A 24733-nucleotide genomic window follows, 5' to 3' on the forward strand; every position below is an offset into this window, starting at 1 on the left:
AAAAAAAACATTTTGCAAAAGCAGCAAAATTGGGCCCTTCTGGTCAAAGGCAAAGAGGACAGTGCATCTGCACAGTTCATATTCAATACTAAACATCATGTAGTCACCAGATTAGTGCCTAAACCAGATTCAGAGACAAACCCAGCATGTTGAGATACTGTAGGCTTGGAAAGTAACTGTTCTAGCAGGATGGATACATATGAAAGATGTATTAGAGAATACTGGACATCCCAAGAAAAAATAACATGCGAAATGGAATCCAGTAAAAAGAACCCAAAGTTATGAGACCTCAGAAGTTGACAAGAATCCATGGTAGTTATCGGGAACCAGATGCACGTCCCCACTCCCCACAAGGCCACAGATGAGTTACACTGGTCTTGCATGAGTTTAGACATCAAAGACATTGCTAAAGACTGCAAAACAAGCAAGCAATGTTTAAACAAGCAAGTGAGGGAGCCAGTTATACACTCAACACCACAGCACACCTGCCTACATCAAGTTTCTCTGCATTTAGAGGTAGATGGACAGACATACTGATGTAACAAAAAAATCCTCATAGGTACCAAAGAAAACAGAAATAACTCCCTCTATCAAGTCAACTGCTTTTCCCAACCCTGAACCCGTGGAGAAACTAAGAAGAATGCAGAACAAAGTTGCAACATCTGAAGAGATACCTGCAGCGCAACCTGGGCCCACATATTGAAATATCGTTATGTAAAAATATCAACTAAATATACCACAGTGAAGAGTCTTTTTAAAAAAATCTCTGTGCTGTTTAAAAGACAGTTTTGGCCAGGGACACTGCACTCATATTTAACTGATCTCTAGTAAAGGTTGAGAATGAGTTGTTTGTTTAGTCAGTGCACTAATGCCCTCCTTACTCCTATGAAAGAAAGGATGTTACAAGATAATGTCAAATGCCTAAGAATGGCGTCACCCAATAAGCATTCTAGATTTTACTGCTTATGTTCATGTAGAGTGCTTAGGACGTGGTTGTATGAAAAAGCTTTGCTGTATCGCCCGTTACCATTTGATTTTGTAATATTTTGCAAACTTCCAAATGCAAATTGTTAATGAAAGTTCCATAAATATACCGACAAAATATTTTAAAAGGAGAAAAATCTGTTTGGCTTTTAGTGTGCTGTTATTAGGCACAATAGGACAATATACTTTACTACAGGTTAATAAATCAGGACTCCTTTGAATTCTTTTCTTAAGGCTACAGACCCAGATTCAGGACTCTGGGGAGAAGTCAAATACTCCATATATGGAACAGGAGCTGATCTGTAAGTAAAAAAGTTAACCTTTGAATACATTAAAAAGAGAAATCACTACTGACAAAATAAGAGGGTTAAGACCGTGGCTGACATCTCAGACAAATGCATATTGAGATTATTTGAGGGGGAGGCACTTACCCTATGTCTTTTTCCTGAGTTGTTTCTGTTAAAATATTTTCTCCTGCAAAAAACAGGCAAAAACTTGTTGTATAAGTCTATGGTGTTTTACCCACATGCCCCTAAAGAAACCTAGGGCAGCTAAGTGACAATGCATAGCATCTGTTCAAACTATCATTTAAAAAGTACTTTTTGCAGGAAGAAGGGTTGTTTGTGCTGGTTATTGCGAAAGTTCTGTGGACCCCACACACCCCTGTTTAGCTGCAAAAACTATGCCATTTCAACACTCAATCCAATGTACAGAAAAGACCAAAAATTCATGGGAACCATATTTAAAAATTCCCACATTTTCTGAGGTCTGACACTGTTGGCACTTCTGGCATTGGTGACTGGCACCACTGGATATTAGAACTGTTGCTTGCATGTAACACTAGTAGCAGCAGGGCATGGAGGAAGGTAACAGGATGTTCACCAGATCTCTAATAGATACCTCGCTCCTGCTTCCTGTTGTAGGATAGATGAAAATGAGCACCCATTTGATCAGCTTTCCAACCCCACCCCAGTTATTGCAAATGTAATAATTGGCTGGGGCTCCTAGCCATCTCGAATATGGCTGGTCATCTCTCATGATTCTGCGGAACCTCTCACCCCTATGACTTAAGAGGTTGGAGAGAAGAACTTGCAAATGAGTATGTTGTCCAGACTCTCATCCCCCTCTCCTGCAAAATTTTATTTCTTCTATTAATTCCCCACCTGGTTTTAAAGCTCTGCTCCCCACTTTGAGTAGGATGCTAATTATGGCAGTCAAATCCAGAATTTCAGGGGTTTATTGGGAAACATCCAAACAAGGGCGCACATACAGGAGCTTCTAAATCACGGCTTATTTTGAGCTTCTCACTAAATCCTCAAGCAAGCTGTTAATTGGGTAGAAGCAAGCAAGCAAAGGCCATCCGATGCACTCAGACCTATTAAGTTTAAAATGTAACAGCTGGTGCCAAAAAACTTCTGAAGGCTTGGGGAAAAAAAGATGTTGTGTGGAAAAAAAAAGTGTATGCAAATTTATTCTGATTCTCACACTCTAAAGCTAGAATTTAACCAGGGAAATGAGGCTGCTGTGAGGTTTTTTGTTTGTTTTCCTAAACATGGAACTTTTTTGGTTAAGACACTGGATTGAGACTCAGGAAATCTGGGTTGAATTTCCAGCTCTGCCATAAACTTCCAGCATGAGCTCAGGCACATCACTTAGGCTTGCACCGCATGCAATTCTTGTACCAATTTAACTGTTTGTTAGGGCTGTGATGTTTCTGCCAAAACAGTTAAATTGGTACAACTCCTAACATGGATGTAGTTATACTGGTATAAAGGTGCATTATACTGGAATATTTCCCCTCCCAAATAGGAATAGCAATATCCATATGTGAAAGGGTTGACTCACCACTGGCTCCTCCTCATGGCGGGGTGTGGCATAGCAGCACTCTGTCCACTGGGGTCTCCTACCAATGGCTGCTCTGCCTCTGTGGTGGCCTGCCTCTTCCTGTGACTTGGCCCTCTGGCCAGGTCAATTCAAAGTCCCTCCCCTTCCAGGGTAGTTGGTGAACAAAAAGCAAGGAGAATTAATGCAAATAAATGAAGTTAGTAAAGGATAGAGGGGAGTGACTCCACCTCAGCATGTATCTAATTCTGTCCCTCCCTTCCCTCTGGCAGGGACCATCAGGCAGTGGTTGTCTGGGAAGCTCCTGCCTTCAATCAGCCCTTTCCTTGGGAGCTGAGGGTTGAAGATCTGTTTCTTTTCCCTGGTCTGCCAACAAGTGAGCTGTTCTGCCCCCCTTTTAAAGCTCCTTCTCCAGCCTGTGCCTCTCTTGCAGGTGTGGCCAGGCTGGGGTAGCTGAGCCCAGACCAGCTCCTTAACCCCTTGTTGTCCAGTGTGGAGTTTATCGACCCTATCCCACAGTATAACTCTGCCTTATACCAGTATAACGGAGTCCACACCAGGGTGCTGAACCACTTTAACTATATTGGTATAGCTAAAGTGATACAATTTTTGTGTGTAGACAAGGCCTTAATCTCTCTGCGCCTCAGTTCCCCATCTGTAAAATGGAGATAATAAAACTACCTTTTGTAGTTCTTGTCTTTTTAGATTGTAAGCACTTCAGCACAGGGACTATCTCTTTCCATGGATTTGCACAGCACTCAGTACAATAAGGTCTCAGTCTTCCTTGGCGTTTGTGGGTACTATTGTAATACAAACAACTCATAAGCATAGATAATAACAATGCCAATTTTATAATAATTATATATTAAGCTCAAAATTGGAATGCACAAAAATACTTTATTTTATTTTGCATTAAATACAGGATACAGAAAACCTTTCATTTTTACAAAACCTCCATTTGGGGCCTAAACTGACAGGGTCCTTTGAAAAGACAGGAGGTTGGCATCTTTAAGAGAAATTCAGTCTTTTGCCTGTCACTCTTGACAGTGGCTCAGTAATTAAAAATGCATAGAATTGAACTCACCCTGGATAATTCTGAATACCTGCAACCTCCCAATACCAGTTTATAAAACAGTGATTAGTTTTTGGAGGACTCAATCGCTCTGCACATTTTAGGGGGCTTAGCAGAACCATTTAGCTTACCCATTCTGAGACGCTAACTAAGAGCCAAATATTGTATGCAACACACTTTCCTCTGCTATTCAGCTGGGGTCAATCAATCTTCTTTTATTCAGGACACGATCTAATACATTGTACTTATAACCTGAATAAATATGCAGTTCTCTAATGTTTCTACACAAAGAGATCACATTTGGGAAAAAACCATCACACTGAGCATTGCATGAGTACAAAAGCTTCTACGAAATACAACTGAAAGGGCTAACACACAAAGAATACCACATAATAATAATTCTGTTTTTTCAAAACAAAAATGACAAGCAAAAATATGTAGGGTCGGTGATTTGGGATCTGTCAAGTTTTAGGTCTGTTTTCAGAACAGGAGAGGCCTTGTATAAGGCTCCCGGCTGCATAAATTCCAGCATTATACCACTACCCACATCTTTAATACTCCTCTGCATTAGACCATAACTGAACTGAACTGTACAATAGGCTCAGTTGTCAACTAGGCAGAGTTTACACTCAGTGCAGCTGAGAAGAAGGTGGAGGAAAGCTGTCTCTAGTCCACCTTTCCACCACCTCAGTCCTGGGCAGAGGCATCCAGCATAACTTAGAGCAGTGGCCAAAGATCTGGTGAAGTGTCATGTACTGCACCTTTTCTGTGTCTGGTGCGAACCCCCACCCCCAACAAAGCCCTGCCCATCCCGGATGCACCACCCTGCATTGCAAAGCAGGGAAATGGGTGGCATAGAACAAGCTATGCCAACTTTGTGCCACACAAGCTTTCCCAATGTCATAGGAAAACCTCAACTGCTTCTTTAGGGGGCCTATGTGTTTGTCAATTGACTGTTTAGCCTTTGGTGTAAGCCGTGTGACATCACTGAGCCTAGGCAGAGCGAACAAGACAAGATGTAAATTAACTTGAGTTTGCATCTGTTCTGGGTACCAATATCTAACCTCAGCAGTTCAATAATCTAGACTAGGATGTGAGCGTCCACAACTTAACACTCAAAATGCTTGTTTTTCATGTATCTCCTCCAGATTTCTAATCCATCCATCAACAGGAATTATTTATACCCAGCCATGGGCCACATTAGATGCTGAAGTCACTGCAAAATACAACTTCTATGTGAAGGCAGAAGACACAGACGGGAAGTATAGCTTGGCTGAGGTGTTTATCACTGTGCTAGATGTTAATGACCATTCTCCAGAGTTCAATGAGAACATCCAGGAAAAGACCATGATCATTGGATCACCGGTGAAAATAGAGGTGAGGAATGAAATGATGTCCAAGACTTTAGTGGACGCAGAGTTAGCACAACACCAAGTGCTTTGAACATTCTACCCCTAAGTGTGCATACGTGGGATGAGGGTGAACAAACACATTTGTTTCCCTCTAGTATGTTTTAGTTTGCCCATTGGGTGTGGCAGTGTAGAACAGAGATCTAAAACATGGACTGATAATATTTTACATACTGTTCAAAAGGGTAAATGCATCAAAAGAAATGTAATTCTGTAAAAAATAATAAACCCAAGTTACATCATTTAAATTATCAGTTTGCACATAGCGTGCTGTATAGTGCTAGATTTAAAATAAGTCCATCACCATTGGCACAGATAACATGGAGTGAGTAAATGTGCATGGGGATTGAAACCAGGCTACCCTTCAAAGCAGAGATCAAGTCCATTGTGTGGGGATACTTGCATCTGTCCATATAGTTACATTGGTTCTATAATGAGAGGGCTTCAGTTTCCAAGTAGTATATGTAACGCTGTGGAGTGGAATATGAAAAAAAAATGCAGATGTCATGTACAGTTAAATGAGAATCTGCCTAAAATATATATTAGCAAACATACATTAGCAAGTCTGATGACAAGAATATACATATGGTTAGCAAAAGTAAATATTGAAGTATAATAACAAAAACAAATATAGTTTAGTGGTGTACAGAGCTAGCTCACTGTCAAATTGTTTTCTATCAACTTCACCTTTAAGAGTAAAGTATTCCTTCTAGTCTGGCTGCAGGGAAATACCCGTTAAATTAGTACAAGATGCCTGCTAATATAAAGTGAATCATTTATAACCATCACGTCCATGGATACATAATACCTGGACTTTCTTTCTTGTTTACTTTAATCTAAAATAAAAATTGTTCAGATGGAAAGGACTGCTAATTTTGTCGTCTAAGGTCACACAGTAATATCTCAGTAATCTCACAGCAGATGCTTTGACTATCCCTAAAGTGGGCAAATACATGCCCAGGAACTTTTACATTCTCCCTTCATCCAAATTCATCAGCAATACGTGTCTCTTTTCAACATTTCTCCTGAACAGGCTATAGATCAAGATGCAGAAGAACCCAACAACATTGTAGACTATTCTATTATGCAAGCAGATCCAGCCAATGTATTTGATATAGATCAAAGCACTGGGGAAATAAAGCTGAAGTCCTATATCAGGTCCCTGGATATCATTCACAACATCACCAAGAACAAAGACTGCATATGGTCTGTGGTAGTTCAAGCCAAGGACCGGGGTTCCCCTTCATTTAGCACGACGGCAGTACTGAAGATTGATATTACAGAAGAGGTAAGCAGATATTGAACAGAAGTGACCGGCCTTGGGAGATGTTTGGGTGGAACCAAAGAGGAGTTTCCACTCACACCATTTCTAAAGAGCACTCTTTACTGTTTCAAGAGTTGATAATAGCAAAAAAATAAAATAAAATGCCAGCCATCAGGGTTTTCCCAACAGATTTTTGATAGCTCCACCGTTTAATGCCTTTCCAGAACCCTGAGGCCCAGCCAAATTCTGTGGACTCAGAGGCCTAAGAAAATCCTGATTGGAGGAGAGGGGAAAATCCTGATTGTGGTGTGGGGGAGGGGTGTTTAGTTCCTTTCATCTGATGTCAGACAGTTAAGGACCTATGTGCCCCTGAGACCAAACTTCAGTCGGACTACTACATTTCTGAGCTGTTGGTCAAGAGAGATGAAAGGGAACTGGACCAAAAGTTGCCCTACGGCTTGGAGAGCAGGCGATCAGAACTGGGATTGTGGGGGCAATTAGGTCAAAGACTAACTGCAATCCATTTCTCTCCCCTGTGACAGCAGCATGGCCATCTGGGTGTAGTAACCTCCACAATCTCAGTGTGGGTAAAAGAGAGAGGTGAATGCATAGAAGGTACTTGAGAAGGCAGAAAACTCATAGAACCTTCTCCCAGCTCCTCCAAGGAGCTCCGCACTTAGCGACTGCTGAAGGGTTATTCCTAAGAACTTTTAGATACCACATTTAAGTTCTATAAATATATATTAGGATATATAGAGATCAATCTAAGGAATATCTGTGTGGATTTCCTATGACTAAAATATTTTCTTGATCTTAAAAAATAATGCAGTATCAGCAGCATTCTAAAAAGTAAGCAGGCACCTGCAGCAGAATGATCGTCAGAGCATGAGAACCAGAAAATGTTACTGATTGGAAGTTGACTGGAGACAAATAAATGATCCAGTCTAATTTCATTGTTCAGCAAAAGTGAAATGCAAAAAGTAAACGTACAAATGCATGTTAAAAACTAATTTATTTTTAATGTATTTTAATAATCCTCAGTGGTGTTAGTAATCAAAACAAAAAGACTTTAAAATATATTATGCATTTGTTGGCAGTGTCCCTTCAATCTGACTTGTTTATATGTTAAAATCAGGCTTAAAGTGTGTTTTCATGTATTCTAAACCCCTTTTCCACTGTACTGGGACCTTTTAAAAGGGGTGTCAGAGAGGTGCAAATGGGCTTTGATGCAAAAGAGACAGACCTCTAGCCTTTTACTATCTGGACCCATCCATGGGGCATAAATGCAAATCTCTTCATGCTAACAGTGACTGGCCTTCTCTTGCTTTTGTCCAAAATGCAGCCAAAGTTCTGTATCCTTTAAATATTAGCATCTCTCTCCTTTTCTCATTTTTTTTCTGTTTTCCCTCTCATGTTCCCTTGATATCAGTCCCCCAAGGTAAAGAGATTTGTGCACTACCGGAAGCTCCCTGTGCACATATGCTGAGCCCATTGATTGTTATCCATCTCCTGACAGATAAAAGGCTTCATCAGAGAGAACTCATTTTAACTGTCACTTTAAAAATGATGAGCCAGATTCTGCTTTGAGTGATACCTGTGTAAATCTAGAATAACTCTACTGATACTCTGAATTTATACCACTTCCACTCCTAGAAGAATCTGCTACAACATGTCAGATGTTTGACTGTTTCTGAGTTGTGGAATATTTCTACAGCAAACAGAATAAAGTGCTCAACCCCCTGAAGCAAACTACAGTATGTGGCAGCTTACTGTTGGTGATAACCTGTGCCTTCATTAGAATAAAGCATTCCACTTCCACATTTAATATTAGGTGACATGGAACTACGTAATATTGAATTTTGAGCCACCCATTAATTCTAAAAACATTTCCAGTTCTTCTAATTGTAACATAACCATTAACCCATCCTTTCACACAATTTCCAGCCATAGAGTGTGGATGGACTTAGCTACTGACCTCACAGTAGTGTGTGCCTGGCTATTAGTCAAGCAAGCTACAGCTGCTGAGCAAGAGACATCACCGAAATCTGGGCCTTGACATCAGTCAGCATATTGGAGGTACCGAGTCAGTGAGCTCACAGGGGCCTATGACTTGTCATCAGCACAACAAGCTAGACAATCTGAGCGGGATTAAAAGAAGGGGGAATGCGCTGGAGAGCAATTCCCCCTGCTCTGCTAAAAGCAATGGGAGAGTTCCCTCCTTTCTATCTTCTGGAGATGGGGCAGTTGAGCTCCCCCATTTCCCCTGTCCATCTCCCTCTCTTGAACTTGGGGAGGCCAGCTCCCCAGACCTCCCTATTCTTCTCTCTGGTCACTGGCTGGCAAAAGGAGGACTCCTCAGGTGAGAGAAGCTGATGAGGGAGTGGCAGGAGAAGCTGTTGGTTGGCTGGTTATCTAAAGGTTCCAAGAATTCCTGCCAGTGGGTGAAGAAGCTTTGGTTCCTAATAAGAGAATGTGTCCATTTGGGAGTTCCCTGTCTGACTTCTGCTGAAAATATCGGTCCCTCAGCAAGTTTCACCTCCCCTCCCGAGGTGCAGAGAGGGATGGAGAGAGCTGCCTGCCACTTCCAGTTCCCCTGCCCCTCCAGGAGAAAAGGCAAACCTGCCACCAGCCTTTTTTGCCCTGGGCAAAATGCAGGGGCAAAAGAAAGGTCCTGTGAGTGTCCTCTCCCCTCCTGGAGTTCCCTAGTGAGGAGTGTTGGCTAGCAGAGATGGGGAAAGTAGCTGGGAAACCAAGAGATGTTCTGTGTATTTCTACACCGTGCATGTGCTCATGCTCTTTTGTCTGCTCTGGGACTCGCACACCTTTCCAATACATTTATTCCTTCCTCCCCATTCTCTTTCCCATGCACCGGCTCATCAAAAAGTTAATGCACTGCCACTTCCCCAACCATGATGATACAATCACCAGACTTGAGGAGCAATCCTTCCTCCTATTTTTTTCTACATTAACAACTTCCTGCTAGTGACCTGCTGATATTGTGTACCCTCCATTCAGAGAGAATGATTTTCAGTGTTCCCTCTCCCAAGCATTGCATTTATGGACTTCAGTCCACTATATTCCACTTAGAATCATAGAGTTGGAAGGGACCTCGAGAGGTCTTCTAGTCTAGTTCCCCTACACTCATGGCAGGACTAAGTATTATCTAGACCATTCCTGACAGGTGTTTGTCTAACCTGTTCTTAAAAATCTCCAATGATGGAGATTCCACACTCTCCCTTGGCAATTTATTCCAGTGCTTAACCACTCTGACAGTTAGGCAGTTTTTCCTAATGTCCAACCTAAACTGCCCTTGCTGCAATTTAAGCCCATTGCTTCTTGTCCTATCCTCAGAGGTTAAGAAGAACAATTTTTCTCCCTGCTCCTTGTAACAATCCTTTATAACAACCTTCATAATTAGCCCGCTCAGGCAGGAGCTACAAAACGAATCTCATAGTATGCCCTACAGAAAAATCCTTGCACAGTGCTTGATCACTTCTTACATCACTTGTAGTTTCTCAGTGGTGTCCAGAGTTACTTGCAAAAAATACTCTCAGATTCAGCCTGTGGGGGAGATTCAATTTCCAAATACTAAAATCTGCTGTGGCTTCAGGGCCGGCTCCAGGCACCAGCTAAAGAAGCAGGTGCTAGGGGCAGCCAATACAAAGGTGCGGCATTCCGGCCACTATTGGGGCGGCACGTCCGGGTCTTCGGCGGAAATTCAACAGCGAGTCCCTCTTTTCCTCTTTGAGCTGCTGCCGAAGTGCCGCTGAAGAGGAAGAGAGGGAGTGAAGCCCTGCCGAACTGTCGAAGAGTGGAGCGGCGCGATTGCGCTGCTGCAGCTTTTTTCTTTTTTTCCCCCTCCGCTTGGGGCAGCAGAAAACCTGGCCCTGCCCCGTGTAGATGGGTTCTCATTCTCTTTCTTTATGACCACCTCTGCTAAGTGTCTGTCCTGTTAGCACACTGAAGAGTCCATCTGGGTTGTCTCTCTTTTGTCTGAGGTTATAACTGGTAGAAAAGAGTCCATATAGCATCTAAAATCTAGTCTGGACAATACAATCTTAACCATGTGAAGAAAACAGTCTTTTGTTAGGATCATGTACAAGCCACACACAGGCTATAGGTGAATGTGTCTTTTTTCTCTCTTCTCTGTGCATATACCATCTCTGTTGGTTAGAGTGCTGTATGCTGAGTGGGGTTTTTTTTTTTTTAAACTACTCCCTTCTGGATGCAGAGCTTTTCTGACAGCATAACTAGAGGTTTCTCACAGTGTTAATCACACTGAGTAATTAAACAGGCATATTTTTCTGATTAACATTTAGCATTGCAATTAGTGCAGGGCTGTGCCCTTTGTGATAGATGCCTTGAGGCTAAGTGCGTCAGTAGTGCACATCAAAAAGACCTTTTGCTCTGTGAATAATACAGCAATAAAAAAATCCAGAAGCAGTTTAATTTAACTGAGTCTGGTTTTATGGAAATTGGTATTGATTGGTGGCCAATGCTTTTCTTTATCTCCTATCCTTGCTCGACAGAATAAGAAACATGCTGAAGAAGCAACTGTTTTTCCTTTTGTTTTCTTCCCGATATGTCCTGCTTAAAATTTATTCCAATATGTTCAAATGTGAGTGACTAAAGCTAGGCAGCTAAGGCTCCAGTTCTGTAGGGTGTTCCACATAGATGGATCCCTGCATACACACAGAACCCCATTGACTTCACTGGGACTCTGCAAGTTTATGAGGCTATTTGGACACAACTATTTGCAGGACTAGGCATAAGTCCATATTTAGGCTCCTAAAATCAGTGGTATATTTGGGCATTCATCAGCTTGGGCATTTATTTAGACTTCTGAAATATAGATGATGATGACAGAACAAATATATAATGGATAATATGAAAAAGTATACGAGATAAGCATATACATTAGGCATGAAAGACAAGACAGGGTGTAATAAGGTAGAAATTTAAAATGGAAACATTTTTATATAGGAATTAAGAAAGGGTTTTTTTTAACACCAGGATGATCAGGGAAAGAGAGAACCTGCCACAATAGCTAGGTAGTTATAGTATTAGTATTCATAAAGAAGTTCTTAAAATCAGTTTCCACAAATGTAAGGTGACACTAGCAATCAATGAATGCCCAGTGATTTCTCTCACCTGGATTGACCTTACCTTTGGGAAAGGCCTCTTAGATTGTCCTTTGGAAATAGCTTTATGATGAGTGGTTATTATAAAGTGGCATGCAATGAGATTGCTCTTGAACAACTCATTTGTCATAAGGCATGTTATCTTTTATTTCTCTGTGCTTTATAACACACCCTAGGCACCTTTATCCAAGACTAGTTACCACATTCTGAATGTGTCCTATTGCCTGGGGAAACTGGCAAAGAAATTGCATTGAAGCTCAGTGATGCCTCATCCACCGACGAGTTTTCATCATGATGAGCAAGACTATACATGCAGTGTTCCCATTATTAAAATAGAGATGGGTCTGAACTAGAACCCAAGATATGAACTCTCCAAAATTTTAGGGAAGTTCAGATCCAGATGTAAATTTTGCTGCTCAGGCTCATCTCTGTGTCAGTGTGCATTTAATTGCCCACACATGGAAAAAATTCTACCCCTGAGTTACTTAACTGTAGATGAAAGCCTGATGAACTAAGCATCAGATAAACCCTGCTAAGTAGTACATGACCTGAAATGAGTTCCATTAATTATGAGTGTTTGTCAAAATCAATTCTGTAGCATGACACTGAAGGTGTCCCATAGTACAGGAACAACAAAGGGAGACAAATTACATATACTGAAGAAAGAATGAGGAGTGCTTGTGGCACCTTAGAGACTAACAAATTTATTTGAGCATAAGCTCGCATGGGGAAATAGGTTTTACTTTGTGTAATGACCCATCCACTCCCAGTCTTTATTCAAGCCTAATTTAATGGTGTCCAGTTTGAAAATTAATTCCAATTTTGCAGTTTCTTGTTGGAGTCTGTTTTTGAAGTTGTTTTTTGTTGGAGTCAGGGCCGGCTCCAGGGTTTTGGCTGCCCCAAGCAGCCAAAAAAAAAAAAAAGCTGCGATCGCGATCTGCAGCGGCAATTCGGCGGGAGGTCCTTCACTCCCAGGCGGAGTGAGGGATCATCCACCGAATTGCTGCCGAATACCTGGACGTGCTGTCCCCTTCTGGAGCGGCCGCCCCAAGCACCTGCTTGAGAAGCTGGTGCCTGGAGCCAGCCCTGGTTGGAGTATTGCGACTTTGAGGTCTGTAATTGAGTGACCAGGGAGGTTGAAGTGTTCTCCGACTGGTTTTTGAATGTTATAATTCTTGATGTCTGATTTGTGTCCATTTATTCTTTTGCATAGAGACTGTCCTGTTTGGCCAATGTGCATGGCAGAGGGGCATTGGTGGCACATGATGGCATATATCACATTGGTAGATGTGCAGGTGAATGAGCCTCTGATAGTGTGGCTGATGTGATTAGGTCCTAAGATGGTGTCCCCTGAATAGATATGTGGACAGAGTTGGCAATGGGCTTTGTTGCAAGGATAGGTTCCTGGGTTAGTGTTTTTTGTTGTGTGGTGTGTGGTTGCTGGTGAGTATTTGCTCCAGGTTGGGGGGCTGTCTGTAAGTGAGGACTGGCCTGTCTTCCAAGATCTGTGAGAGTGAGGGATTGTCCTTCAGGATAGGTTGTAGATCCTTGATGATGCGCTGGAATGTTTTAGTTGGGGGCTGAAGATAACAGCTAATGGCGTTCTGTTACTTTCTTTGTTGGGCCTGTCCTGTAGTAGGTGATTTCTGGGTACTCTTCTGGCTCTGTCAATCTGTTTCTTCACTTCAGCAGATGGGTATTGTTGTTGTTAGAATGCTTAATAGAGATCTTGTAGGTGTTTGTCTCTGTCTGAGGGGTTGGAGCAAATGCGGTTGTATCTTAGAGCTTGGCTGTAGACAATGGATCATATGGTGTGGTCTGGATGAAAGCTGGAGGCATGTAGGTAAGTATAGCAGTCAGTAGGTTTTTGGTATAGGTTGGTGTTTATGTGACCATCATTTATTAGCACCGCAGTGTCCAGGAAGTTGATCTCTTGTGTGGACTGGGCCAGGCTGAAGTTGATGGTGGGATGGAAATTGTTGAAATCATGGTGGAATTCCTCAAGGGCTTCTTTTCCATGGGTCCAGATGATGATGTCATCAATGTAGTGCAAGTAGAGTAGGGTGTTAGGGGACGAGAGCTGAGGAAGCATTGTTCTAAGTCAGCCATAAAAATGTTGACATACTGTGGGGCCATGCGGGTACCCAGAGCAGTTCCGCTGACTTGAAGGTATAAATTGTCCCCAAATCTGAAATAGTTGTGGGTGAGGACAAAGTTCAGCCACCAGGTTTGCCGTGACATTGTCAGGGATACTGTTCCTGACGGCTTGTAGTCCACCTTTGTGTGGAATGTTAGTATAGAGGGCTTCTACATCCTTAGTGGCCAGGATGGTGTTTTCTGGAAGATCACTGAAGAGGTTGCTATTTATTCTTTCTTGCATTAATCCCATTACATGGGGTCCACTCTGAGATCACTGCCTCCGAAGTGCTCATTCAATGCCATAGCTTCTGTCATTCCTCATGCTAACATATCTTTATGACATCCCACTACTTCTTCTCGGGTCAGTCTCTGTCTTTTTTTTTCTTCAGTCTTGTTCTGTTGGACAATCTTATCCACATAGTTGTCAGGACTCCACTTGACTTGACCAAGCCATGTGAGATGAGACATTCCTCATTTTTTTTTCTTTCTCGATGTTACTTTGAGCACGTCTCAAACATACACATTCCTTAAATGATCTTTCTTGCTTACGCCATGCATCCATCTCAATATTTGCATTTCTGTGGAATAGATCATTTGCTCTTGTTTCTTCTTTGTTGCCCAACATTTAGTGCCATGCATTAAAAATGCACAAACCACCATTTTAAAGACTTTCTCTTTTAATTTTACCCGTATCCTATTGTCCCATACTACACCACTTATCTGTTTCCATTTGAGCCAGGCATTTATTATCCTAGCTCTAATTTGGTCCTCTGTTTCCCCAGATCCTGGAACCCATACTTCTGGATACTTGAAAACTTTGTATTTTTGATATTGTCTGTTCAGCTAGTTTTATGGATAATTCTTCAGTGCTCACAATATTAAATAACATAACATATATATATACATACTCTGTTCTTCCTCTGGTTAGTTTGAGCCCATTTCTGTCCAACACATCTCCATTTATCAAGAATCCTCTTCTAGACTATCTATCATCTGTAAACAACATGCACTAAGCTATGCGCCTTGTGCAGGTACCCAGCATGAGGCTAAACAAGAAAGGGCTCACTGTTGATCCCTGATGCACTCCCACCTTTCTGATAGTTCATCTGTTTTACCATGGGGAAGTTTGGATCCAGATGTAAATTTTGCTGCTCGGGCTCTGTATTATCTGAAAGTCATGAATAAATGGGATTAGCCAGCACTATCTATGTTTGCAGAACAGAGCTGTTCCAGGGGGATACAACTTAAAGATGTAATTGCTTAGATTCTGTCTGCATGGCAATATAGCCTAGAGTTCTGTTAGTAAATATTAACCTTTTTAGACCACTTTTTCTTGTATGTTAAATGTATTTGCATATTAACTATTATCCCAGAATCTTTATATTAGCAAAGAGTGTGTTTAAATTTTAAGGCCCAGAGCATTGGTTCTTAACATGTGAGTGACCTGTACTCAGGATTTTTTATCTGATTAAGTGCTCAGCTGTATCTAATTATGCTCAGCATCTCCAAGTCTGTGGAATATAGGTGTCCAGGGAAAAGACCCCCTCAAACTAATAAAAGTATCTACAGAAAAGTTTTTTATAAATAAAACTGGGAGATTGATAAGGGATATTTGTTACGGCAGATGTTTTCTGTAAGGGACTGGGTGATGAATATGGAATAATTTTTTTTTACAGAAGGGTTCTGAAATGGGTGAACCAATAACCCACTGAAAGATGTTTTTAACTCATTAAGAACTGTTGATTTCACAGCAGTTAGTAATAATGATTGGGTTAGAGATTCCTTTTTTACTCATCAGTCAGATAAGCTGAGGATTATGAAAAAAAATCCATCAGTAATTAGGAAAACAGAACACATGATAAAAATTAATAATGGGGAAGTATTTTCCCTCCAAAAAGGAGTTTCTTTGTCTCATACCCTATAAAAGGACAGAGGTTTGGGGAGTTAGACTAAGAATAAACCCTGTCAGAATTCCACGAGGTACAGTTACAGGGACCAAACTACCCTCTCTTCACCATCTACAGGGTTATGTCTTCTTTCTGTATTCCATATAGTGCAGTATTAATCTTTGAGCCTATTTGACAATCTCAAATAATTATTAAATTCAAATACACAACAGTTCATGTTAGAAGATTCATAATTTAACATCCTAGAACTGTCTCCCATCTCACTGAATTTGGGACCTGTTTAGAGCATTCATATCTATAATAGCTTGCTTTATGCCAAAACTAAAACATCACAGGTTTAATCAGATTCAGCTTATATTGAAAATATTTTCTTTCCGAACTATTTGTTATATTCTTCATAATTTGTATGATTTAAAGTACATATGAGAAGACGGATTTTTCTAATTTCATATTGAAAATTTTATGCATTTTGCCACTCTCATATGGTACATATACATTTTGCCAGTGTCAGGATATTTACAGGATACATGTAAGAAACAACATGTAAAAATATACTGACATGGAATTCTCAGCCAATCAAAATGGCATGACTATAATAGTTGGGGTTTTAACCACTTATATAATCAGTTGTGATTTGCATAAGCACTCTGGCCCAGTTTGTGTGATTAACATACAGGCCAACCTTGGGAATGGTATGGAGCTACATAACCCCAAGGGGAAGGTCAGGAAACATTTAGGCCCTGGGGCTTAAACATTTTGGCCTCAGACCCATCCAGCTCAGATATGATTATTAAACATGAAACATCCTCAAGTTGTTATACTGGAAATGAAATGAATTGGCCAATGAAAACTGGCCAGCTTTTTAATACTTTGTAGATCAGCACATAGGAATGGGTATGAAAAATATTACTTCTCTGTAATTTCTTCAGATATGAATATTAAGCAATAGTATGGTGCTGTATGTTTGAGATTTTCAATTCAGCTTGTACACATTAAATATATTCATACACAGAATTTAAATAATTCTAATCCCAAAAGCTTCTGTAGTATTTTCACAAACGTGGATTGTTCTGCATGTTTAAATAGCCCAGTCTTCTCAAGTTTAAGTAGGAAAGAAGCTAGCCCTTAACAATTCTTTCACAGCACATCAAAGGAGTTAAAACACCAATTTTAACGGGAGAAGATTCTTTGATGTCTACTGCTGTGATTTTCACAGTTACAATGAGAAAACTAGCCAGTGAGGAGCTGTGAATAATTATAGGGCTGATGAAACATGGCAAAAGTTTCAAGGTTGCTAAGTGGTTTATAACAATTTTGAAGAATAGAAAGCCCAAGCCTGGAACAAGGTTTATGTTGAAAAGAATAAATAAGCTGTTAAGAACCACTTCTATTGTTTAGTTATTATCTACTTTTCCCTACTACCTGTTGTTCTGATGATTCGTGTACTGCCCAAATGTTTTAGAAATAGTGGCATAGCCTATATGTCTGCCAATGACAGTTTAGGCTTGAGTCACCTTCACAAGTCTCAAATGATAAGGAGTATTAACAGAGAGACAAAGTGGATGAGGTGATATCTTTTATTGGACCAACTTGTGGTGGGGAAAGAGACAAGCTTTTGAGCTTACATGGAGCTCTTCTTCAGGTCACTGAAGTTGATCCAGTAAAATATATTACCTCACCCACTTCATCTCTCTAATGTCTTGGGACCAACACAGTTACAACTACACTGGTTGTACAACTAAACAAGTATTATTAGTAGTCTTTTAGGTTCCATATTTGAACAGTGTGTATGGTGAAGATATACTATTGTGATGTACCAGGCTTTTTCTTCCTGTCCTTTCCTGTAGCTGGGTAAGTCTTTAATTAAAAGAACATGAGCGGGCCATATCAGATTAATATGGCCACTTACAGACTAAAGTGTGAGCTAATTTTCTTGGTGTTTTTCCCTATGTGATACTTTGCCCCACACATCCACCACTCCTGGTCATTTTAAAGGGAATTTGATTTTGTCTGTGCACCAATATGAAGTTTTCTAGCTTGTGTAGAATGATATTAAGGAGAGCCTGGTATGTTTTTGTTCCATGAGTTTGTATATGATGTAGATATTTGTATGTTTATGAGCAACTCGGACTTTCATTCCAAGGAGCACTGCTCTTATTTTGTTAGGCCTGTGAGGACACTCAGTAAGCCCTCACCGTTATGCAGCTGTAACTGTTGTTGGGGAGCTGGGGATCATTCAGATCACATGAATCACCAATTGCATGATGCTCTCCCATGAACATTTGCCAATGCTAGGGAACAACATGAACAATGGAGGGGTGGGAAATAATCCGACTGCTCTAAAACAGTGGATAAGAATCTTTTGTGTTCATCATCTACCACAGTTCTCCTGGCTGTGGAGCTGGTGAGGGATGGGCAAAATGTAGGATTAGTTCACACAGTTGGCAATTTTTATTTTAGCTTGTATGTAGGATAAAGATTTACATCAAACATGGTTATCTAAAATTAGGAATATAATGGTGCACAGGTTGATAAGTTCTCTTATTTTTGACATTTCCAGATCAAATCAAGGGTAAAATCCTATATTTTAGGCCTCAAGAAGCATCCATGGACAATATTTGGAATTTGCATGAGTGGCGTCCTTTCCACCATTTCTGTAACAATGGTGATCTCCACCATCACATACTGGAAAAGTGTGAAAAGATCCAGACTTCACCCTCAGGGCAAAATCCGAAAAATTATACGGGGACCTCCAAAGCGCTCAGTGTGCTAAGCTGTAAAATGAACTGTTCATTCATTTGTCCTTAATATGCCACATATAGTGCACACTAGCTCTTATTTCGTTTTTTTTTTTTTAAACAAAAATCTTGGTCGACTCAGGTCCATTACCTCAAACAGTTTTGTTATGTCTGTAAAAGAGTACTAGAAAACAGAATGCAACACAGATCTGCTAGAGACTTATTGTGTACATTGCAATCAAAAACACACGGTTGCCTCAAAATATCTTTAATGCCATATTCAGTAACAGTCCCATAAACTGTATCATGTGCAGATCTTCTCAAAAGATTATGTCCCACTTATTGGGATTCAACAGTATTGTTCTTTCTTTTAAATTAATTCTAAAATACAGCATAACAGTTCAGCTGCATATTGCAGAGCTAATTCTTCTCTTAAATACTCCAGTATTACACAGGATTGATCCAAATCATTGCAGTAACATCACTGTAAGCTTCAGTGTTTGGCCATTACAGTACAATACTGTCGGGATTTCTTTTTGTCCAGTTTGGTATTAAATCTAAATGACCCAAATTCAAAGGTAAAATAATCAAATTGGTTATTTTATTTCTTTTTTTTACAAAAAGACAACTTATCTTGGTCAACCGTCACAATTACATATTTTGGACAAATGAAATTATAGAATCTCTGTCTGTCCCATAGAGTAAGTCACGTGTTCTCTTTGTACTCTTTTACAGACTCTTCACAAAGGGCCAATGGCCGCCTTTTTGATGCAAACTAAAGATAACCCCATGAAAGCCTTAGGAGTGCTAGCTGGTGTCATGGGCGTAATGGTGGTGATCACAATCATGATCTCTACTGCCATGTTCTGGCGCAATAAGAGATCCAACAAAATCATGCCGGTGAGACGGATCATAAAAAAGAGACAGATCCATCAACCCAGGACGGTCAGGATGGAGTGGCTGAAATTCAAGTGGTCCAGCAATCCTGCCGAGAAGTTTGCCATTGAGGATGACACACAGAGTCTGCAGAATGAGAACAGCAACAATAACGTCCAGGTGCCCACTCTGCCACCTACTGCCCCAGCCCTGCCCCCTCCCCCAGTTTTAGAGCCCAAGATAAATAGCACTGAGTGGAGAGTGACCACAGTGTCAGGCTCCCTAAGCCCCAAGTTTATAAACAAGCCGGGGAAGAAAAAGGGCCCCAGCAGCACTCACCATGCCCTGGTGTCAGAGCTCAAACAGAAGTTTGAAAAGAGGAACATAACCAGCAACAACCCCCATATTTAGTGCATCTGCAGCAGCCACTCATGGAGATCACATAGCCATGCAGTGTATGGTGAGAGGTGCATGGTGTTATTGATCTTTTCCATTTGTTTCAATACAAAATGAACTAAAAGCAGTTCCCCACTGCTAAAATCACCTGTTACTTTGCACAAGTATTACATGCTAATATATTTTGCAATGGAATTAGTTCACATATAATATCGGTGTCAGTTGCTAGAATTTTATTCAGATCATTTCTAAAAAGTAGTTTCCTCCCTGCACTGTATGACCAAGGTGCTAATTGTCCTGAGGTAGGCCATAATTTTCAGGAGGGGACAGTGATTTTGGGGGTGTCCAACTTGAGACTTTTTCAAGAGACATGATTGTCAGAGGAGCTGTGCACCCCCAACTCCAGTTGATGTCAATCCTTATCAGGGCTGGAAGATAGCCACCATGGTGCCTAAAACTGGGCATTTAAAATCACACCACACTTGAAAATGTTGACCTTCTTGTAGAAACAGCAACATTTTAGCATAGGAGGTTATTTTTTTTAATTTAGGCAAGCTGTTATTCTCTGAGTAAATAACTTATAAATGGATACTTACACTCTTAAGTGTACGCCACATTTTGCAACAGCTTGTGAAGCGATGTGCTTAGAACTTAAGTATACTTGATCCCAGATATGAACAGTCGGGCTTTGAGAAGTTTTTCGTTTTCATGCAGCTTACACTGGATTTTGCCAGAGCAGCTTTGACATAATGCTTTTCTCCATTTCTCAGCCAAACATCCCTGCCAAAGGAAAGTCCCACTCATTCTTTCCAAAAACAGTTAGTGATGGGTCCAAATATGGAAAGTGTAGCATCTGCAAGAGGTGGGGCTAGTGCTAATTCAGTGCTGCTCCCTGCAGGTAGGGCACCCAACAATGGGGGAGAAGCAAGAAGTGATTAAAGCAGGAAGACTGAAATGTAAAAATGGAGCAAAAAAATAGACATGAAAAGTACGAGGAGCCTCCTGGAAACTGGGTCAGGAACGTGTCTTTAAAAAAAACTTTCCATTTTGGCCCAAAACATTACTGTCCTAATTATGCTGCAATTAAAAAGCTACTCTCATTTGCAGCTGAAGCACCTATTTTTTTTTTCTGCACTTTGTAGCATGGCAATAAAGGGTCTAACCTAGGATTACCCTCTTTCTTTAGTATTGTTAAAGGAAAGCTCTTTACTCATTTCTGAATGGGTGAAATTAACAATGCAGAAGGGAGCAGGTAAAGCTGTTTTTCTGTATTCCTGAAATGAGCACTGACTACAGTCTGGCTGCTTTGGGATCAATCCAGCAAAGCAGCTGTAACTGCAGTTTAACTAGCAGCTTAAGGCAGGTTAACAGTGCCTTTGCCTCACTGATTTGTTAAAAAACAGTTGGCCGGTATTACTGAGTGTAGCACCTTGTTTCCAACTCCAAGGATGAGGCCAAAGGTGACACTTTTAAAAGTTTGCTCTCCCAGACACAGTCATTATGTGGGACATTGTACCACAGTGTGCTAATGCTATGACACAAACATCACAGTGTCATGTTACATTGGCCCCAGAGATATTTCAGACTCCTCTTGGTGTCACTGAAGCATACAGGGCTATGCCATGAAAATCAGGATGGGTGGCAACCCCAAGCCAGAGGAAGGTGAAGTATTCTGAATAACCATCTCTCTTCTAACCTACTATTTTGTTGGTTATATTGCATCAGCTGCTGACCTATAGACCTGCTGGACCTATTGGTCTGACCTAGTTCTGGGTCCATGGATCCCTCCTTAACTTCTTTATCCCTAAACCATCATATAGTCCCTTTTCTCTACATCTGTCATCCCTGCATGACTGCCCATTGCATCACATTTTCTCCATCAGGGAAGGTGAGATGAGCCATCTGCCCTAGGGTAATGTCTATGCCACGCCTGAAATGACTCAACAGATGGTGTCAAAGCACTGCAGTTCTCTATATGTTTCCTCCTGTCTGCCCACATCTCTCCCACCCCATCAGCTCAAAAACAGCATGGCTTGCAGCCTGCAGCTGAGCTCCCACAGTCCCTAAAAGGATTGGAATGCGTTCCCTAAACTAGAGCCTCAAATAATTGTAAAAAATCTTGGCCCACAATTCTTGGCAGCAGTACCAGGAATTATAAGTGAATGTGTAATCTTCAGTAGGCTATTCCTATAACCACACTTCACTGCCTGCTTTTAGGCCCTGTTTAAAGCCACGTATTCTTTTCAGCAGCACAATTGAGGCCTGTCTCACTAAGTTTCAGACCTTTGTAAATAGCCATTTGAAGTCACTCTGTTGTAGGTTTGACAGTTGGGTTCAAGCAGGTACACTGAGACTTAGCTTCGCTTTCAAAGTATTCCCTTTGGGTCGATCTGTCTCCATGCTAGAAAAGACAAACAATATGACAGATGCTTTGACTGAAGCTCACAGCCGTAGAAATGCACGATAACCAGAGAAAGCAGTGGCACAAAAAAACCCTTTTGAAATGCACTTAGGGCCAATTTAACCAATTCCCTTGCAAATATATTATAAATCTTGGCTGTGATTTCCACCCATTTCCACCAATGTGACGCCATTGGCTAGCGCCTGGGTTAGCCTGGCAGGCAGAGAAGCAGTTCCATCCACACTGTGAAGGCTCCAAACTCTTACTACTACTACTAATTTCTGGATAAATTTCTCATAAAAGGAGGGAATATTTTATATTTCACTTTTTGACCTGAGGCAACTGGTATTTCCAAAGGGCAAGAGATAGGTATACAATATACTGTGAGATATTGCACAGTGACGTACACAGTACTTTGGGACTATGGGCCTGAGTCTCTATTCCATTATATCACTACAGCGACACTGACCTAAAACTGGTGTAAGAGGCTGGAGAGTCGTACCTTCTATAAAAACAATGCGGAGTCCTTGTGGCACCTTAAAGACTAACACATTTATTTGGGCATAAGCTTCCATGGGCTAAAACCCACTTCATCAGATGCACGGGAGTGAAAAATACAGTGAGCAGTATAAATATTACAGCACATGAAAAGATGGGAGTTGCCTTACCAAGTGGGGGGGTCAGTGCTAAGGAGGCCAATTCAATTAAGATGGAAGTGGCCTATTCTCAACAGTTGACAAGAAGGGGTGAATATCAAAGAAGGAAAATTTGTTAGTCTCTAAGGTGTTACAAGGACTCCTCATTGTTTTTGCTGATACAGACTAACATGGTTAACACTCTGATACCTTATATAGCAACAAAAGATAGGATTTCTGCCTATCTACCTGCAAAGCAATTGTTTACAGCCACCAGTGTACTAATTACTGGAGCTATTTCTGTTTGAATTCTTACATTGAAGGGTGTGGGGAGATTGCTTCATTGAAGTCTAGAAATGAGGATTACAGAGTACCGAGGGATACCAGTGTGGATGTTTTATTATGCAAAACAATTAAGAAGCATTTGCTGTGCAGTAGAACTGTGCAAAGAATGGTTGAGTAGGGAAAATGTAACTTTGAAACACTTACTTGAAACAGAGTTTAATTGGGCTTTTGCTATTCCCCACTAGGCAAATTTATAGAACTGGAGCATGTTTTAAAAGAAATAGTGGCTTGTAACAGTGGTGACGACTAAGTCTCATAGCACAAAACACTACAGGCAAAATTCTCTGCTGGCATCCCTCCACTAAGTCAGGTGGCAAGCCTATTTTTTTTTCTATTCAGCTCTGGTTGCTATTGTCGTTGCTGTTGCTTCTGGCAACTTTTCCCCTGGTTCTTTCATTTCTTCATCTTTGTTATCTTGCACAACGCACAACAGTATATTGTTTGCTCTTGTTCTTTGGGTTCTGCCTAGACTTGAAGGACCAGTTCATCAGCTTGTGTAACTCAGCCTGAGTTCAGATGAGCAAGGCCAGTTTACACTACCTGAGGATCTGGCCCCCTGTTCTGGACAATTGCAACCCTATTTCTTCCATTTTTGCCTAAATGTTCAGCTTCTTTAGGGCACCATTTACTAAACAACAGTGAGCAGCGTTTGCACAGCTCTACTCTAGAGTCCAGGCCCCACCCCCACAAATAGTGAGGTAACATCATAACCGCACAGGGAGGAGCACTCTGTATTGGTACACAAATGTCTGTGATGACTTGAAGTAATGATCTGTACATTTCATTTGTTATATTTCTGAATCTGTTTATACAACATTTCATAAAGTACCAAAAGCTAATAACTATTGTCTGGACCCCTGTCTTCATGATGATGTATTTATAGCAGTATTTATTGTTCATTCTAATATGATGAAGCCCTGTAAGGACCATTTAATTAAATGAGACTTAACAGGAAATATAAGATAATAGTCTTAAAGAAACATTTAAAGAAAAAAAGATGGTTTATTATATATTGTGAGACTTTTTTTCCCCAATGAATACAGGTATTCTTACCAGTTACACTGTATTCCAGATCTTTTTATTAATAAAATCCATAAAAGGTACCCAACGATTATGGCATCAGTGTTTTCTGTTTCTGTTTCTCAGTGGCATCGTTCCTATTTTTTGCTGCTTTTAGCTTAAGTTTTAAGACACTATAAAAAAGGCAACATCGTGGTTGTCTTTGTGCAGCTGCAAGTCAGACAGTTTTCTTTGATGACAAAAAAGAGGTTGGGGGAGGAAAGGGTTAACTCTGCAGCACCATTCATAGGAAAGTGGTTCTCTTCTGCTGCCTGTCAACAGCAAAATTTGCAGGTTAAGCTCCATGTTGCAGAATCTTTTCTGCAGGTGATAAATAGGAGGGTGAATGGCTTTAAAAAGCTAGTTGAATTCTAAAAGGCAGACCTGGCAGCTAGAAAAAAAAAACAGCTCTTGATGCAGACACTGAGCAAATTTGATACAGAAATGAAATTACTACTATTATGTAATTATATTTGGAACCCCACTGCCTATGTACTTGTGATAATAGGTGCGTGTGGAGGTCCA

The 24733-nt window shown here is 40.8% G+C and overlaps 1 protein-coding gene across 1 annotated transcript in view; it reads left to right on the plus strand.

Annotated features, from left to right (window-relative positions):
- The window catches only part of CDHR1 (cadherin related family member 1), a 58089-nt gene extending 38251 nt beyond the window's left edge, over positions 1–19838 (plus strand). The window contains exons 14-17 of the mRNA XM_034774968.1: positions 1219–1286; positions 5047–5275; positions 6341–6595; positions 19232–19838. Of these exons, the coding sequence (XP_034630859.1) occupies positions 1219–1286; positions 5047–5275; positions 6341–6595; positions 19232–19783 (1104 nt within the window). The 3' untranslated portion in view covers positions 19784–19838. The remainder of the gene's footprint in view (positions 1–1218; positions 1287–5046; positions 5276–6340; positions 6596–19231) is intronic.
- Positions 19839–24733: the final 4895 nt, after the last annotated feature.

This window comes from Trachemys scripta, chromosome 7, assembly GCF_013100865.1.
Source record: "Trachemys scripta elegans isolate TJP31775 chromosome 7, CAS_Tse_1.0, whole genome shotgun sequence".
Lineage (NCBI taxonomy): Eukaryota > Metazoa > Chordata > Testudines > Emydidae > Trachemys > Trachemys scripta.